The 20,593-nt window shown below is 39.4% G+C and overlaps 1 protein-coding gene across 3 annotated transcripts in view; it reads right to left on the reverse strand.

Moving 5' to 3' along the window:
• The window catches only part of tfec (transcription factor EC), an 88,872-nt gene that overhangs the window by 46,155 nt on the left and 22,124 nt on the right, over nt 1-20,593 (reverse strand). Inside the window, exon 1 of one of the 3 annotated variants that reach the window (XM_073059499.1) lies at nt 8,917-9,017. The exons of the other annotated variants lie outside the window; for them this stretch is intronic. Coding sequence (XP_072915600.1) covers nt 8,917-8,946 — 30 coding nt within the window. The 5' untranslated portion in view covers nt 8,947-9,017. Of the gene's footprint in view, nt 1-8,916; nt 9,018-20,593 lie in introns of those variants that run through there. 3 annotated transcript variants of the gene reach the window in all.

A 20,593-nucleotide genomic window follows, 5' to 3' on the forward strand; every position in this document is an offset into this window, starting at 1 on the left:
GCATGAGTAGCTTTACACAATACAATATTTTCATGCCTCATTATTATAAGAATCAATCTACCCGTAAAGTATTCATGACAATTTTTCTCCATTTGTACACTTCAATTTAAATAGTTATTGCTTTCAGTAATTTTCAATGGTTTAGCTTGCAGTCAACATTTTACATTATTAAAAAATTTACACATTACTATATAATCTTGGTCATCGAGTCATAGAGCAATACAGGCTCTTCAGCTCAACGAGTTCACACAGACCACAGTTCCCACCAGCTAGTCCCAATTTTCTGCTTTCAGAGCATATTCTTTGTCCCACCCCTCCATGCAATGATCCAAATGCTTCCTAAATACTACTATTGTACCTGTCTCTACCACTTCTTCTGACAGCTCATTCCACATAGTCACCAACCACTGTTCCTTTTAAATCTATTCCTCTTTTACCCTAAATCTATACTCCCTAGTTTTTACTCCCCTACCCTGGGAAAAGACTATTACCATCCAGCTTGTCTATACATTTCGATAAGGTTTCCTTCAATCTTCTGTATTCCAAGGAATAAAGAGATAGCCTGGCCCACCTCTCCCTATAACTCAGGCCCTCTAGTTCTGGCAACATGTTTTTAATTCTTTCCTACACTCTGCAGTTTGACACTATCTTTCATATAAAAAGCATAGCCAAAACTGCACACAGCACTCCATGTGCGGCCTCACCAACCATTTATACAATTACATAGTGTCTCAACCCTTATACTCAACGCACTGACTGACAAAGGCCAGCATGTCTATTTCACCATCTTGGCTACCTGACACCACTGGCAACATGCTATGCAAGTACTCCTAAGTCTTTCTGTTCCATTACACTCCCAGCTGCCCTACTATTCATAGCACAAGTCCTATGCTGGTTTAATTTTCCAAAATGCATCACCTCACACTTACCTTTTTGAAATCCATTTGCCACTCCTTGGCCTGCTTCCTGAACTGACCAAGATCCCCTTGTGATCTACAAGAACTTCCTTTCACTATCAACAACTTATAACCTATGACTGCATTCCTGTACATGGTTCTAATTCCATAATCAAGTTTGCAGATGACGCCACAGTGGTTGGCCTGATCAGAGGGGATGACAAGACGGCCTACAGGGACGAGGTCCAGCACCTGGCCGCATGGTGTGCCGACAACAACATGGCCCTTAACACCCAGAAGACCAAGGAGATCATTGTGGACTTCAGACATGCTAGGAACCGCACTCATGTCCCCATCTACATTAACGGAGCTGTAGTGGAGCGTGTATCAAACTTCAAATTCCTTGGTGTCCACATTTCCAATTATCTCACCTGGTCCCTGAACTCCTCCATCCTGATCAAAAAGGCACAACAGTGCCTTTATTTCCTGTGGAGCATCAAGAAAGCTCTCCTCTGTCCCAGGATACTGATGGACTTTTACTGCTGTACCATTGAGAGCATACTCATCAACTGCATCTCAGTGTGGTATGGCAGTTGTCCTGTACTGGACCGCAAAGCACTCCAGCGGGTGGTGAAAAACACCCAGCAGATTATTGGCACCCAATTGCCCACCATTGAGAACATCTACCATAAACGCTGCCTGGGCAGGGCAAAAAGCATTAACAAGGATGCATCTCACCCTAACCTTGGATTTTTACTCTCCTCCCATCCGGTAGGTGCTACAGGAGCCTCCACTCCTGCACCAGCAGGCACAGGAAGAGCTTCTTCCCTGAGGCTGTGACCCTGCTGAACCTCACATCACAGCGCTAAGCAGTATTGCACCCATACTGTACTGTTTCAGAACTTCTATATTTGTGTGCTGTAGCACTTACTTTTTATTCAGTTATTTTGTAAATAACACTATTATTTTGCATTTCTGGTTAGATGCTAACTGCATTTCATTGGCTTTGTATCTGTACTCGGCACAATGACAATAAAGTTGAATCTAATCTAATCTAATCTAATATTATTGTGTCATCTGCAAACTTACTGATCAAATCGGTTATATGAGTAATGAATACCAAAGGTCCCAACACCAATCCCGTAGCACATCATTAGTCACTGTTTTCTATTTCAAGGAACAACCTCCAACCGTCATTTTCTATTTCCTATCTTTGAGTCATTTTTTAATCCACATAACCAGCTCTCCTGAATTCCATGGAACCAAACCTTTCAGACCAGTCTACCGTGAGGGGCTTCGTTGCAGGTCTCTCAAAAGTCCAAATAGGCACTCTCCTACCCTGATCTACCTTTTCAGATTACTTCTTCAAAGAACTCTAAAATGTTTGTCAGGCATGACTTCACTATGCTGACTTTTCCTAATCAAGCTCTGTTTGTCCAAATACTGGTGGATCTTGTCCCATAGAATCCCTTCCAGAATCTTTCCACTATTGACCAGCTGTAATACTATGCCTTATCCTTGCAACCCTTTCTAAACAAAGGAACAACATTAACCAGTGACTAATGATAAAGCAATTATCTCCACAGGGCCTCCACAATGTCCTCTCTAGCTTCCCACAAAGTCCAAAGATACACTTGGTCAGGTATTGTGGATGAATCCACCTTAATGCAATGTGAGGCTGCAGATACCTTCTCTCTGGTTATATGAATGTCCTCCAAAATATCTCCATTTGTTTCCCTTGTTTCATGAACAACCACAACCTTCTTGACAGTAAACACAGAGGAGAAATATTCATTAAAAATGCCATACATCTCCTGCAGGTCAAGACATAAGCAGCCCTGCTGATCTCCAAGGGGTCCTCCTCTCTCCCTAGCCATTCTTTTATTTGACTAAAGCATAGAACTTCTTGGGAATATTCCCTAACCTTTTCTGCCAAATAAATCTCATAACCTCTCTTTACCTTTCTGATTTCCCACTTTGGAGTAAATTTGATTGAGAAATGATTGATCCCTCATTCTTTTTCTTCTTGCTGTTGGAATTATACACAAAACCTCAATCACAGAGTTGCATATTACAGAAATTGCTCATAAAGTACATTTCAACCTTCTTGCACATCTACATTAATCCCATATACCAAGAATGGAACCCAATCCTTCAATGCCCTGCTTCACATGCATCGGACTGGAGAAGAGAACAAGGTGTTCCTTGGATAACTTTAGCAGGATACATTTTAGACAATAGTGCAAAACAAGGATAACAAGTTGTCAGCATAGCTTTCATTTTACCTGATAGTTATGAAGATTTTATGTGTGGTTCTGTTCCCCCACCAACTCACTGAATGTTCCACCATTCAGTTATATAACTGCCCGGCAGGTTAACTCCATCTGCTAACCATAATCAGATTCAGTATCAAGCTCATTATCACTGACCTAGGTCATGAAAATTTTTGCTTTGTTGCAGCAGTACAGTGCAATGTGTAAAAAAATTATTATAAATTACAATGAGAAGTAAGTTGCTCGAAATGAGAGCTAAATAGTGAAGTCGTGCTCATGGGTTCATGGGCTGTTTGGAAATGATAGGAGAGCAGAGGAAGCTGTTCCTAAAACATTGGGTGTGTGTCTTCAAGCTCAGCTGCATCCTCCTGATTGTAGTAATGAGAAGAGAGTGTGTCCTGGGTCCTTTAATAATCATATTCCTCCAATGTAACAGATTTGCTTAATATAATATTGGGTGCATATTCCTTTAAGTATGGCATGTGACCAGCTGCTTTCTGTGTATCACCACAGTGTCTCAGTGTAGAAGTGACAGAACTGCTCTACCTGTAAAGGAACAGTCACCACACACAAGGATGTTCTCCCTCACTGTAAGCATTTCTTCTGTCTAATAAAGTATCTTCATTGTTAATGTGAACTGTTATCTACTTTATGTATCTAAAAGGAGACACTTGTGGGTAACAAAATCTATCGGTCACACATTTTAAAGTGAACAACTTTCACTCTAAAAAACACAAAATGCTGGCAGAACTCAGCAGGCCAGACAGCATCTATGGGAGGAGGTAATCACGACGTTTCGGGCCGAAACCCTTCATCAGGAGTCCCGTTTTGGCCCAAAATGGGAGCCAGTTGATGGACAGCCGGTGTCCAGCATGTGGTGATAAAAAACAGGTCTGCTACAACACAGGGAGACACATCACGGGACACTGAACAAGCTTTGTGCACCCACATGAAGGTGAGCGTTTTGGAGGAGCGATTCAGGGAATTGATCAGTGGCTCACAGTGTGTAAAGGTGCGACCGGTGGGGAATTGTTTGTGTGTCCACCTTCGCCTGGGTAACAGGTCCACCACAGAAGAACGGTAGAACGGTCGTATGTGGTATGGTCATAATTGGTGATCATAACAGGAAGACAACAGGAACGGCATTCTCTCTCTCTCTCTCTCTCTCTCTCTCTCTCTCCCCCCCCCCCCCCCGTCCTTCCTCTCCCTCTCTCCCTCTCTCCCTCTCCCTCTCTCTCTCTGTCTCCAACAATACTCACACAACTACCTCGACCTGAACCAAACTGAACTCTGCATCATATTGTAAGACTCTATCCATTTACCCCTAGCTCTGAAAGAGCTTGGTTTTGATTCCTATTTCCACACTTCTGTATATATCATTGCTAACCTGTTTCATATATTTGCATTTTATAGTCCTGTATTGCTTACTTTACTAATAAACACTATTAGTTATAGTAATACCAGACTCCAAAGTGTTTTCCGTTTCTGCTGATTCTTAACCCGGTCACGGGGTACGTGACAAACTGGCTCCTTTTAATAATTTGAAAACTTCAAACTGGCTACCTGATAACCTTTGTGAATTTTGTGGAATACTTTTCTGGTGTTCTGATCTTTCCTTGGAGTTTAATCTTAAGGACCAAACATCCTTCTGGTGAATCTACTTTGTACTCCCTCCAAAGCCCTGCAAGTGTGATGTCAAGAGTTGCTCTCAGTACTCTATTGGTGCCATGATTATATATTTTTCAATGTAATAATGACAAATGAACCTTCTTCAAACTCATCATTTTATCTGTCAGGTGGAAATCTTAATTTACCTAGCTATTGACAATACCAGTTAGCCTCGTCAAGACCTGACAGCATGTGAGATGATGATATAGATTCTCAGGAGGCAGAATTCCATTTATGAATGGAATTCTTCCTTCTTTGATGATATCTTGAGTATCAGATTCAAACTGTGGATCTTCGCTTTGTAGGTCATTTTATAAGAGTTATTAATATTAAGATTTTGGTTGCCAACTTAAGTTGTATCTTAATTTCAAACATTATTTGCAATGTATGAAAGAAATGTTATTGAGAAGAAAAATGCCCATTTCCTGTACATGCCACTCATACTATTTATAGGATCCTACAAATGCTGAGTATTTCACAAGATCAAGTTTAATGCCATTAAACCATACATGTGTATGCAGCTAAACGAAACATTGTTCCTCAGGACCAAAGTGCAAAGCAGATATATATATCACATACAGCACATAAAATAATATGAGCACAATAATATTAACAGATAATAAAAATAATCAGTAGATGTCCAAATTGACATAAAGTTAAATATACAACAGTATAATGCTGCTCGTACAGTCATAGGTAATGTGCACTGGGAGGTAGCAGGGTGTTTGGAAGTCTCACAGGCTGGAGTAAGAAGCTATTTCCAGGCCTGTCATTGTTATTACGCTGTAGTTCCTTCTGCCTGACAGTAGAAGGTCAAAGAGATTGTGGGACAATGGGAGGCATCCTTCACAATACTGTGGATAATCTGATTTATTTCATTGATAATCTAGAAAACACTGATTGTTCTTTATCTGCTGTTACCTTCACATTATCACCAGTTCAATCTGAACGACTTGTTGAAATAGTGATCACAACTCTTTTAGCTGTAAACAAGGGTATGTATGGACCACACCAGAGAGTATTAAAAGGGGGCAAGGCAAATTATGATAGTGTTAGGCAAGAACCAGGGGGAGTTAATTAGGAACAGATGTATTTCCGCAAGTCCACATGTAGAGAGATTTTAAAGGCTAACAGTGCAGAGTACAGGACTCAAACAAGAGGAAACCTGCAGATGCTGGAAATCTAAGCAAAACACACAAAAAGCTGGGGGAGTTCAGCAGGCCAGGGAGCATCTATGGAAAAAAGCATTGTCAATGTTTCATCCTGAGACCCTTCGGCAGGACTGGAGAAAAAAAAGATGAAGAGTAGATTTAAAAGGTGGAGAGGGGGCGGAGAGAAACAGGTCTTAGGGGAAACCTGAAGGGAGAGGGATGAAGTAAAGAGCTGGGAAGTTGAATGGTGAAAGAAATACAGGGCTGGAGAAAGGGGAGTCCAATGGGAGAGGACAGAAGGCCATGGAAGAAAGAAAAGGGGGGAGGAGCACCAGAGGGAGGTGATGGGCAGCCAAGGAGATAAGTTGAGAGAGGGAAAAGGGGATGGGGAATGGTGAAGGAGAGGAGTGGGGAGGAACCCATTACGGGAAGTTCAAAAAAATTGATGTTCATACCATTGAGTTGGAGGCTACCCGGATGAAACACAAGATGTTGTTCCTCCAACCTGAGTGTGGCCTCGTTGCAATAGTAGAGCAGCCCATGGAATAACAGATCAGAATGGGAATGAGTAGTGGAATTAAAATGGGTGACCACTGGTAGATACCACTTTTTCTGGTGGACAGAGTGTAGGTGCTCATAGGACTGATGAGTTCCAGTAAAACGAAAGGGCCAGGTTAACAAAGTAAGGGGACCTTAGATAATGAGAGAGGTGGTGAATTTAGTCAAGGAGAAAAAGGAAATGTCTTGAGTCAAGAAGCAAATATTAGGTTTGGGATGCAAAAATCAAACAGAAAACCTGAAGAAGCTGTGAAAGAATTCAAGAAGGGAATTAAAAGAACTAGGAAGGGTCATGAAAAATCCAAGGCAATGGAATCCCAAGATATTCCATACATAATCAAGAGCAAGAGGTTAACTAAGAGAGGATGGGTGGATAGTAAGTTTATAGATGATATAAAGATTGGTGGCAATATAAATAATGCAGGTTACTAAAGGATACAGTGGTATACAATATATACTCAGTGGTCACCTCATCAGGTACCTCCTGTACCTAATAAAATGGCCACTGAGCGTATGTTTGTTGTCTTCTGCTGCAAATGCCCATCCACTTCCAAGTTTGACATGTTGTGCATTCAGAGATGCTCTTCTGCATACCAGTGTTCTAACACATGCTTATCTGAATTACTGTCATCTTCCTGCCTGCTTGAACCAGTTTGGCCATTCTCCTCTAACCTCTCTCATTAACAAGGCATTTTTGCCCACAAAACTACTGCTCCCTGGAAGTTTTATTTTTGTTTTGTTTTGTTTTTCACAGCGTTCCCTGTAAACTCTAGCGATGGCAATGCATGAAAATCCCAAGTGATGGTCAAATCCTGAGATACTCAAGCAACCGTGTCTGGAACCAATAATCATTCCAAAGTCACTTAGATCACACTTTTCCACCATGCTGATATTTGGGCTTGAGTGACATCTGAACCTCTTGAGCATGTCTGCATGCTTTTATGCATTGAGTTTCTGCCATGAATAGATACTTGCATTAATGAGCGGATGTACCTAATAAAGTGGTCACTGATTGTAGATCATTTGCAGATATGGGTAGGGAAATGACAGATGCAGTTTATCCCCAGCAATTTCTTTTGCATTTACATGTTTCCACTCACTTAAGCCGAAGTTCATTCTTCAGACCAGGTGTGCTTTTCTTTTCTCTCTTCCAATAATAACATCAATGTTTTTGTGCTCTACCATGCTAGAACTTCATAGTTAGGTAGGTCCTGCATTTACTTTCCTAGCAGTAAGGCACAAAATTATCCATCCGCGTACATTGCCTGCTATTAATTTCGCTGATGTTTCATTGCCTAACAAATCAATTGATCTCAAGGTGGCATTTGACTTACTCACATATCTGAAAAACTTAAGAAGATAGTTGATTAGATTTTTAATACTCTAATAAAGGTGACTGAATTATTCCTCTAATATGCCAAAAGAAATCATTAGGTGATTATCTATAAAAAGAAATTAAAGAAATTCTTGTAGTTTCTAGAGAAGCTCCTCAAATGTTTTTTTCACATTCTTGCTTAATGTATGTAGCAGTTGTGTATTACTTTTCAGATTCAGGATGTACTAATTTCAATGTGGTTGAAATTTAACTTTCAATCTAACTTCAAGTATTCACTTTTGTTAATAATTTACTTAGCCTACAGATAGTTCAAAAATGTTCAATATTTTTAATTCCAGGCTGTATTGAAACTACTTAAGTAGTAGTTTGTTTAATAAGATTACAATAAATTGGTTTTAAATCTTTTACACTCCAGTAAATATTTGTGGTGACTACTTTGATTAAATTCCAATCTTTATCTGTTGAATCAAAATAGAACTATTTTGCTTTGTATCATTTTCTCAGAAGCATTAATATAACATATACTTGCCTAGATGATTTAATTTAATCTTGGCTAATTTTAAACCTGGCCACATAATGCTATTTTACTGGATATATAAAAATGAACTAAATATTAATTAAATTTTACTAGCATTATTTTACATTCTAGCTAAATGATATGTATAAGTTATTTTCATAATTCACTTCCCCAATATCAGTATACTACTGTTAATCTCTGCTCTCTCATAGCAAAGTAGTTTAAAAACATAATAACAGTACTTTCAGCCAATGTGTGTGCACAAAACTAAAAGTGACTCATCAAAATCATAGCCAAATTAAAGTATCATTGTATGTTAATCTCTTTTGGTGCTTTCACAGTGCTATTCAGTCAGAAGGCATTTTTTCCCCAATAGAGTACCTTTATCTACTCTTGTCAAAGCAGAAATCAACTGCAGCTCCTATGAAGGTAAGGTTATAACATTTTAAGGCAGAAAATTATCATTATTTGTGAAACAGAATCTGCAAATAAAGTATCTGGTATATGTGCTACCTACCAGCTGGAATTGTGGACTTCTGACATGCATCAGCTCATACTCACTGAAGCATCGGAAGATCCAAATAGGCAAATCAATACTAAGACCTTAATCAAAATCTTAGCATCGCTAAGTGTAAAGTCCAGTTGCAAAAGACAAGAAATAGGCCTTAAGTTTTTTTTTTCTTTTAAATAACGCTTGAAATCCAGAAAGTGATGAGAAAGAAATGACACAGTACTTTCAAGTAATGGGACTTCCCATATGAAGTACCAAGATTTAACCATCCCAAGCAGCTGCATGGTGGCCTGATGTATGGACTGCCTACTGACTCCTCTGCTCCTCGCTTTTATTTTTTGTCATTGCCACTTCCTTTGAAAACAGGAGCTGAAAGTTTGTTTGTGCTCATATCCCCTTTTCCTGCCTTAAGCTTATCTTAGGTTACACCAGCTTCCTGTAATCTCTGTTTTTAGGGGTGTGGTCAAACAGCTTTCAGTGTGCTGTTTTCAGTTCAATGTCGACTAAAAATGCCACTAAAATGGAATCTTCATAAAAATGCTTCAGAATTTAAAACAAGTAAATTAAGAAATGAGAATCAACCGATATTTTACATATTTATCTGATTTGCTGCACAAGTGCCAAGATGAGGCCACCCTCGGGGTGGAGGAGAAACATCTTGTATTCCATTTGAGTACCCTCCAAACTGATGGCATGAATATCGATTACTCCAACCAGTGAAGAAAAATACCCTCTCATTCACCACTCTGACCTTTCACTTCTTCTTACCTGCCTATTACTTCCCCCGGGTCCCCTTCTCCTTCCCTTTCTTCTATTGTCCACTCTCCCCTCCTATCAGATTCTTTTTTCCCCATCCCTTGACATTTCCCAACCACCTGACTTCACCCATCACCTTCCAGCTAGCCTCTTTCCCTCCCACCCCCCACCCCCCACCCTACATCCCATCCTTCTAATTCAGACATCTCAGTCTTGAAGAAAGTTCTCAGCCCGAAACATTGACTGTTCACTCTTTTCCACAGATACTGCCTGACCTGCTGAGTTCCTTCAGCATTTTGTGTGTGTTGCTTTGGATTTCCAGCATCTGTAGATTTCCTCATGTGGTATATTAGGTTCATCGTAACCTTGGATGCATTCTCACCTCTCAGTTTATATATCAAACTATATGTGTGTGTTCCCTAGACGCCCTGGTTTCCTCCTACAACTTAACTACTGGCTGGTAGTTAACTGGCTACTTGATACGCAGTACGTCCATAATGTAGACTGATGGCTGCAAAAGTGGTGGTTGTGCAGGGACGAGGAGCAGAGTTGTTGATGGGCATGTGAGAAAGAATAGAACTGGTTGGGTTTGTTCTAAATGGTCTCCTTCTGGGCTGTAAGGAAATATGAGAGCAAACATATAATATAAGAAATCAGAAATTTTACAAATTCTGGTTAGCGCACATTCTTTTCAATTAATGCATCTTGTCCATTGGCGCTTTCCTTATCATACAGTACTATAAGGACAAAATGAAGGGGAAAAAATTAGAAAATGGACTTAAAGAGCAAACACGAGGAAATCTGCAGATGCTGGAAATTCAAACAACACACACCAAATGCTGGTGGAACACAGCAGGCCAGGCAGCATCTATAGGGAGAAGCGCTGTCGACGTTTCGGGCCGAGACCCTTCGTCAGGACTAACCAAAAGGAAAGATAGTCAGAGATTTGAAAGTAGTGGGGGGAGGGGGAAATGCGAAATGATAGGAGAAGACCGGAGGGGGTGGGATGAAGCTAAGAGCTGGAAAGGTGATTGGCGAAAGTGATACAGAGCTGGAGAAGGGAAAGGATCATGGGACAGGAGGCCTCAGGAGAAAGAAAGGGGGGGGGGAGGGAGATGGAGAACAGGCAAACAACTAAATATGTCAGGGATGGGGTAAGAAGGGGAGGAGGGGCATTAACGGAATTTAGAGAAGTCAATGTTCAAATTAGAAAATGGACTTACTTGCATCTGATTTTTGTGTAGAATTTGCACAAAGTCTTTCATGTGTTTTGAAGTGCTTGCTCCCATTTTGAGTAGAGATCCATTCTGTCAGTAAAATTAATTTAACATCTCCTGACATAATTCAACCTGATTTTGTGCCATTTCCCCACATACCTGCGCATGTTATGATGTCATCAGTACATGCTGTACCCATTAATTACGTGCTGACAGGCACATGATTTAACCAGATCTAAAGTCTTATCTTCATTAGTGATTATTTTCATTTTACCTAAGTAACGTGTAGTTTACAATGCAAGTAAACCTGGTTTAGGAGCACCATTCTATTATTTTGTAAATTCCTCCAAGCCATGTTCAAGAGCTAAGGCAACATTAGAAGTGCTCCAACCTGCTCTGTAGTCACTGTATTAAAAAGATACAAAATGCTGGAGGAACTCAGCAGGCCAGGCAGCATCTATGGAAAAGAGTACAGTTGACGTTTCGAGTCAAGACCCTTCAGCAGGACTGGAGAAAAAAGGATGAACTGTAGATTTAAAAGCTGGTGAAAGGGGCGGAAGAAAGACAAGGTGAAAGGTGAAACCAGGAAGGGAAGGGATGAAGTAAAGAGCTGGGAAGTTGATTGGTGAAAGAGATACACGGCTGGAGAAGGGGGAATCTAATAGGAGAGGTTAGAAGGCCATGGAAGAAAGAATAAGGGGGAGGAACACCAGAGGAGGTGATGGGAAGGCAAGGAGATATGGTAAAAGAGAGAAAAGGGGGTCAGGGAATGGTGAAGGGGGGGTGTTTACTGGAACTTTGAAAAATCAATGTTCATGCCATCAGTTTGGAGGCTGCCCAGACAGAACAGAATATAAGATGTTGTTCCTCCAACCTGAGTGTGGCCTCATTACGACAGTAGGGGAGGCCATGGATAGATATATTGGAATGGGAATGGGAGGTGGAATTAAAATGGATAGCCTCTGGGCGATCCTGCTTCTTCTGGCTTCTTCCTCCAGCTTCTTTTCCCTCTCTCACCATATCTCCTTCACCATCACCTCCCTCTGGTGCTCCTCCCCTCTTTTCTTTCTTCCATGGCCTTCTGTCCTCTCTTATCAGACTCCCCCTTCTCCAGCCCTGTATCTCTTTCACCAATCACATATAACCATATAACAATTACAGCATGGAAACAGACCATCTTGTCCCTTCTAGTCCATGCCGAACGCTTACTCTCACCTAGTCCCACTCAGGGCGCACTCAGCCCATAACCCTCTATTCCTTTCCTGTCCATATACCTATCCAATTTTACTTTAAATGACAATACTGAACCTGCCTCTACCACTTCTACTGAAAGCTCGTTCCACACAGCTACCACTCTCTGAGTAAAGAAATTCCCCCTCGTGTTACCCTTAAATTTTTGCTCCCTAACTCTCAACTCAAGTCCTCTTGTTTGAATCTCCCCTACTCTCAATGGAAAAAGCCTTTCCACGTCAACTTTATCTATCCCCCTCATAATTTAAAATACCTCTATCAAGTCCTCCCTCAACCTTCTACGCTCCAAAGAATAAAGGCCTCACTTGTTCAACCTTTCCCTGTAACTTAGGAGCTGAAACCCAGGTAACATTCTAGTAAATCTTCTATGTACTCTCTCTATTTTGTTGACATCTCTCCTATAATTCAGTGACCAGAACTGTACACAATACTCCAAATTCGGCCTTACCAATGCCTTGTACAATTTTAACATTACATCCCAACTCCTATACTCAATGCTCTGATTTATAAAGGCCAGCATACTAAAAGCTTTCTTCACCACCCTATCCACATGAGATTCCACCTTCAGGGAACTATGCACCATTATTCCTAGATCACTTACACAATTCAATATCCTTCTCCTTAGTGAATACCGAAGAAAAGAAATTGATCAAAATCTCCCCCATGTCTTTTGGCTCCACACATAGCTGTCCACTCTGATTCTCTAAGGGACCAATTTTATCCCTCACTATCCTGTCCCGCTTCTCAGCTCTTATCTTCATCCCTCCCCCAAGTGTACTTTTTTCCATAGATGCTGCCTGGCCTGCTGAGTTCCTCCGGCTTTTTCTGTGTGTTGCTTGGATTTCCAGCAGTCTCAGATTTTCTCTTGTTTGTGATTAACAAGTCTTGTTTAACTAAACTCCTGGCTGTTCACAAATATTAATGGTGGAATCTTTAAATTTCAAGAGCATGGTTATTTGATCCAATAAGTGGCGGGCAACATTACCTGAACTTTGAGGCTATTCAGGATATGCCACGGATTAGAATTTTTGGCATCATTAGCAGAGAAGTTCTGAATAGATTTTAAAACACAATATAAAGTATGAGGAACCCATCATGACATAATTAGGGTATTAACAATCTCTGGCTATTGATGTTGACTTGTTCAGCTCGTGCATTGATGTCTGGGCTGGGTTGATGTAACAATGAATAGAAATTTATTTCCTTTAGTGGCATCTTTACATTATTTTATGTCTTGATGTCTCCTTGAATTAAAAAGGGGAAAAGTAGGCATGTAGTTACTGTAAATATCCACACCCACACCTGAGATTCTCTCTGTTTTCACCTCATTATGAACTTTCACTTTAATTCTCTCTGGTTGTTTTCTATTTCTCTGCACTGTTCAATTTGTTTAATTTCTAACTCTTCCCTACTTAAATGAGATGCTGCTGTCCTGAAATATTAACTCTGTATGTCTCTCCCTCTCCCTCCACACATGCTGACTGCTTTGTTTGTCATTCCGAGTGTTGAGCAGCTAGACCCACTATGTACCAAAGTATTTATCAGAATATGCAGCTAACTCAGCACGGTGTAGTTGGGTTGCATTCGCAATGGGTCACATAGCACTACTGGGAGTGATGGTGTGATGAGCTTTTTTGGCTAAGTTCAATAATGCAAAGCTGAGTGGTTTGTCTGTCTAATTCTTTATGCACTCACTGAACATCAGCCAATGAAAAGTTGTATAGTCCCTCTGCTCCACAGTATCCTACTTATCACCTTCTTGCCACTTAGGACACTCTGGGCAAAAGTGAAGTGACTTGATATTAACTTTATGAAGTGAGTAACGGGTGCCAAAAACTTGCCTAATCAATATTCAGGGTCAGCTAGACCCTTGGTGCCAATAAATTTCTTCCCTAACATTCTTCAACTTGCAGACAATTTCAAATTCTTCATACCATCCCAAAGATTTGTCCAAAGTTCTATTTTTAAAACTCTAATTATTCAATCTTACAAACTGATTTTCCATGGTTGATATGCTCTAAATACTGTCACTGTCCTTTGAATTTTTACTCATTACACAACTGGATTTGAAGCTCAGTGATAAGATTTAATAAAATTTTATGAGAGTTCTGTCGATTTAATTTTGGCTTGAATTTAGATAATAGTCCATTGGCTTGAGATATCACTGCCACAGCTTAAGTTCAATACTGCACTTTATTTCAGTCACAACATCCCTTTTAGTTGACCTTCAGTGCAACCCTTTCAAAAAATCTAATTTACTCAATATTCTAAGGAAAACTATGTTTCCTTTTAGTAGGTTCTATTAATTTTAATCTAATTTTCTAATTGGGAAATTGCCTGAAGATAATTTTGTCCTTGTATTATTGAAAGCTGTACAGCTGCACAACAATCTTGTGTATTGCTTTGTTTGCATATTCCACCTGCCAAGAATATGTTTTCTCTGTCATTCATTCATCTAACACCATTCTATTGTTATGTGGTGCATGAGAATTTAAGGAAGATGAAATCAACAACTTTCATTACCACTCAACAAGCCAACATTAGTAGTAATCTATAGAAACTCCAGTTAAGTTTTCTTTTGTTAGTATTTAGAAATCAGTCTATGATCAAGCTGCATTTTGCTCTACCATAGGTTATTTACATGAGATATTCATAACTAAATTCATATTCATATGTAAATTCTAATTGAAATATCTCATAGTTGTGTATGGTTTACAAAGAATTAGATTTACCTACTTCACACAGAGGCAAGCAACATGGAGTTAACCATAATGAAAGATTTTTTTTTCAGAATTAAACATCACCATCAGATTAGTAGATTTAAGTTTAATTGAGGAACAAAATCTTAAGCATACCAACTTAGCTGTGATATTTAATTCAGAAAAATTTGAGGAATAAAATCTTGAGATGAAGTGCAAATGTCAAGTGTACAGTCAGAGAGGACAAGAGATCCCTTCATTTCTTGTCTGTTTGGAGTTTGGAATTTCTTTATTTCAAGTGGTATAATGCTTTCAATTGATTTCACTATAAATTCATAAATGCTTTGTGAGATGTGCTGTTGGAGATGTATTGAAAATCTATTGTAAAGGTGTCGATAGAGGAATAAACTTGGGTCAACATATTGCATCTAATTGTGGGAAATGGATCTTTCTGGATCTTGGACCTCCAGAAAGTGTCCACAGCAGGGGTGATTGATAGGTTTGTGGCCTAAGGTAGAAGGAGATGAGTTATACAGCTCTCGTTACAGGCACATGCAGGTCAACTCTTTGAGTGATTATGCAGAAAGTTTGAAGTTAATATCTCCTTCTACCTTAGGCCACAAACTTATCAATCACCCCAATGAGTTATTAAGTGATGTTATTAACTTCAAACACTGCATAATCAAAGAGTTGAACTGCATGTGCATGTAACTAGAGCAGTATAACTCATCTCCTTCTACCTTAGGCCATGAACTTATCAATCACCCATCTTGAGAAGACTGAGGTCCTTTAACATCTGCCGGACGATGCTGAGGATGTTCTACGAGTCTGTGGTGGCCAGTGCTATCATGTTTGCTGTTGTGTGCTGGGGCAGCAGGCTGAGGGTAGCGGACACCATCAGAATCAACAAACTCATTCGTAAGGCCAGTGATGTTGTGGGGGTGGAACTGGACTCTCTGACGGTGGTGTCTGAAAAGAGGATGCTGTCCAAGTTGCATGCCATCTTGGACAATGATTCCCATCCACTCCATAATGTACTGGTTAGGCACAGGAGTACATTCAGCCAAAGACTCATTCCACTGAGATGTAACACTGAGCGTCATAGGAAGTCATTCCTACCTGTGGCCATCAAACTTTACAACTCCTCCCTCGGAGTGTCAGATACCCTGAGCCAATAGGCTGGTCCTGGACTTATTTCCAATTGGCATAATTAACTTATTATTATTATTATTTTATTATTAATGGTTTTATATTGCTATATTTCTTCACTATTCTTGGTTAGTGCAGCTGTAACGAAACCCAATTTCCCTTGGGATCAATAAAGTATGACTGTCTGTCTGTGAACAATTTCTGGAGGTCCAAGATCCGTATGCTCCACGACCACTGGACTAAGTGTGTAAATGTAGGAGGAACTATGTTGAAAAATAAATGTGGCAGGTTTTCTAAAATTGACTCCTTCTACCTTAGTCCACAAACTTATCAATCACCCCTTGTAATTAGATATTGCAACAAATACTAACACAATATTGTTTATATATGGCAGTGACTTAACATAAGTAGATCTCAAAACTAAGTACAGTATTGATTGTATCCAGACTGGTTATACTGAAGTGTATCTACAAGAATATTTGTCAGGTACAATGCATTTTGATCCTTGGAAGACCCACCTCTGCCCTGCATGTACTGTACATTTGGCTTGAGATTAAATAAAGGATTGTTTCATTCAATCCAAGAGGCTCTTCCATCACAATACCACTTCCTTTCACTATTTTTCAGAATCAAAATCAGGTTTAATATCACCATCATATGTTGTGAAATTTGTTACATTTGCAGCAGCAGTACAATGCAATGTATAATAATTGAGAGAGAAAAAATGGATTACAGTAAGTATGTATACAATGTACATGTATTAAATAGTCAAATTAAATAAGTAATGTAACAAAAAAAAAATAGAAAGTAGTGAGGTAGTGTTCATGGGTTCAATGTGCATTCAGAAATCAGATGTCAGAGGGGAAGGAGCTCTCCTGAATCATTGAGTGTGTGCCTTTGGTACTCCTGTACCTCCTCCCTGATGGTGGCAATGAGAAAAGTGTATGTCCTGGGTGATGGGGTCCTCAGTGATGGACGCCGCCTTTTTGAGGCATTGCTCCTTGAAGATGTCCTGGATACCCCGAAGGCTACTGCTCATGCTGGAACTGACTACGGTAATTCTGCAGCTCTCTGCACTTTACTGCAATCCTGGGCAATGCCTTCTCACACCCTCTCCGCTCATACCGGGCAATCATACAGCCAGTTACAATGCTCTCCATGCAGAAGTTCACAAGTGTCTTCATTCTAATTTGTATTCCTTTCAATCACCTATACATAATTTTTAGCACTTATTCTATATTATTGCAGTCCTTAAGATTTATGTTAAGTAAATTTAAATATTTTGTTATCATGAAGTAAAATACCAAATCAGTACATTATGATCGTGCAATATTCTTTCACGCCTGACAACTGTTGATGGCTTAAAATGATTAATGTTCTGTACCATGCACAGTAACGTGGTTTGTAATATCATTATTACTGTGCCAAAGAACATGTTACAATGAACTTTTGACCTGAAAGTTTAATCCAGTTTCCCTTTTCACAGCAGCTGCCTGACCTGCTGACTGTTTCCAAAATTTTCTGTTAGTCTGAAATTTTCAGTTTCTAATGTTTCTCGATTTTCATTATCTTTTCTGTCTTGAGGTATATCTGGAAGTTTGGGAAACCTTATGGATGATAAGGGACTGATTTCTGTGCCAGACTGATATTGTCGAGCTATCTCTTATTCTGCATGATATCTGGTCAAAGAACAGAAGCCAGAGTAAATGCAGAGGTGGAACAATAATGTCAGAACAAAGAAGATGAAGATAAAGAGGCCGTTGTAGTAAATGAAACAAAAGGCTTTAAATATAACATAAGTTCTTCATATTTTGTATAGCCAATCAGTCATTATTCTAAGTTATAGACTATCAAATTTAGCATTCTTTTCACTTTTCACATTGAAAGAATTCTGAACGACAGCATAGGTATTCAGGAGGCATGTTCTTCAGGAGATATTTTGTGCTGCTTGTGTGGAGTTTGCTCATTGTCCCTGTGACTGAATGAGTTTCTCCCTAGTGCCATGGTTTCATTCACATCCCAAAAACATGGCGCTTGGTTGGCAAGTTGGCCTCTGTAGTTTAGAAAATGTGAGTGGTAAGAAAATCACAGGATGTGGGGAATAATGTGCATAAGAGAGAGAAAGAGAGAGAGAAGAGATTATAAGGAAGTAAATAAGGGATTACTTTAAGACATCCTTAAGCGTGCCATTGTTAATGCAAATTACACAGTTCACTGTGTGTTTCAGTGTACATGTGATAAATAAATCAGAATCTGAGATGGAACAAATGAATTCCGTCCATCTATTTTGTATGCAGTATGAGAAATGCTCTGCTTGGTTGGAGGACATTTTCTGAATCTAAACTTTAGATCAATCATTATGAAGTAAATTTTGTAAAAGACTATGAATACAAGTTGAGCACTTCACATCCAAAATGCTTGGTGCCAGAAGCGTTTCAGAATTCAGATTTGGAATATCTGGATCTATATAATGAGATAGCTTGTGGATGGGCCCCAAGTCTAAATACAAAATCCATTTTCATTACAGGTACAACTTACATACAACTGTCCTTATTCTCACAGAGTGAACAGTCTTCAGCAGAAGCACAGTCTGGCATCCTCCACTGACTGTCCAAGTTGAATGACCACCCCATTTTCGACTTTACTGAGTTTCAGCACTGCAGTTGGCTTCATATCCACCATCATTTTCAACAGCTGCTCATTTCATAGCAACTACAGCGAGAGGGGGTTAGTTTTATACAATATTTTTAATTATTTTATGCATGAAACAATGTGTACTCTGAACCATCAGAAAGGTAAGGAAACAATACTTCGATTGTCCAGGCCGAAGTCAGTGGCTGTTTGGAATCACCATCGTTCCTGACACTTGTTCATTGCACTTATGCACTGAATCAATTGTTCAGTGTGTTAGATTTCCATCAGCGACAGTCTTGGCAAACTCATCAATGAATTTCTCTGCTGCTTCGTGATCAACAGACACTTTATCACCGCAAATCTTCAAAAATCTAATGCTGTGCCTTTTCTTAAATTTCTGCAACCAGCCTTCTGGATATTCACAATTACCTTCAATTTTCAGTTTGTTGTGATAGATCTTTACTTGTTTCATGATCAGCATACCGTTAGATGGCACATGTTCACTTCCACACTCACGAATCCATTCTTCCAATATACAATATGATCAAGATCTTCAATTTTCACTTCATGCAGAGGCTTTTTATTTTTCATTAACTTGTTCATTACATATGAGAGGTCACTTCCCAGACCAGAGACCTGCGCACCATTGGGGAACCTTCCCAGCATCCTGTGGAATTTTCCATTTGTGACATAATGTCAGCACTCAAAACAAATTTGAATTTCAGAGGCTTTCAGATTTTGGAATTCTGGGTACGGCGTGCTCAATCTGTACTTCAATTTAAAATTGATTGCTGACACGACAGTCTTCGAATTGAGGAAAGCTTAAAGTGTGTTAAAGTAGTTCATCCAAACTAAAAACATATATTTTAAAGGAAATCATTGAAAATATATTTTGCTTGGTTGAAAAGGTTCTCAGCATTGTTTGTTAATGAAAACTGTACTGTACTGAATTGTTTGTTTCTAAAAAAAATGTTGCCTGAAGTTACAATATGTGCTAATTAACATCGAATGCAATGTCGTGGGAATTGTTTTATAATTTGTAAATACGATTAACCTAAAAATAAAATTCATCACTTTTAGCATGCCCTGTTCTCCTTCACTCCCCCTTGAATCAGAGTCAGGAGAGCCCACCTTTTTTGTTGCAGTTCAAAATACAGTGGATTCCAGTTCATTGGAACATATCAGGACAATACATCTTGGCCCAATTAAACAGCTGCCTCAATTAACCAAAGTTTCGTGGAAAAGGCTAAAAAAGGTATTTTAAAAAATGAACTGAGTAACAAATTATGTACTTAAATGAAACACAGAACAAATTAGAACACTACCAACACTGCCACAGTAGTATAAAACTGTGTTAGTTCCTAATACTTATTGACAGGGGAATTCATCTGCATCGCATTCTTTTGACGATAAGTGAACAAAATCAACGAAGACACATGGTGTAGATGATGGACTGCCTTCATACAATGCTTTCAATGATTGCATCCTCCAAATATTCATTTTATTTGTAACATTCACAATGATTGTTGATAACTTCAAAGTTTTCGTAGTTCCTAACTTGTTGAAGTAGTGAGATCATTTTTACTCCTGGCTGTTTCTGGTATCTCCAAGCCTCAATGATTGAAACTGCAGTGAGCAAAGCAGTTCTGAATTGTCTTACTGCTTATCTCTAGCCAACTATCAGTGACAAAAATCACTGCTTTTTGAAGGCCAACACACACAACTGATGCTATTTAAAAATTGTCCACATGAAGCACAGTGCAGTGTCTAACCACCACGCAAGTGCACACAACAACTGACGCAAGTAAGAAACTCTTCGTCAACAGTTTTGTACTTCAATTAAAGTCACATAGCGTCACAAATAAATGAAGGTAATCCTGACTATTTTCTCGATTAAGTTTTGATCATTAAGAGTTGTCACAAATAAATGGATGTCCCAATTAACTGATGGCCCAATTAACCAGAATGGGCCATATT

Source organism: Hemitrygon akajei, chromosome 10 (genome assembly GCF_048418815.1).
Source record: "Hemitrygon akajei chromosome 10, sHemAka1.3, whole genome shotgun sequence".
NCBI classification, from domain to species: Eukaryota; Metazoa; Chordata; class Chondrichthyes; order Myliobatiformes; family Dasyatidae; genus Hemitrygon; species Hemitrygon akajei.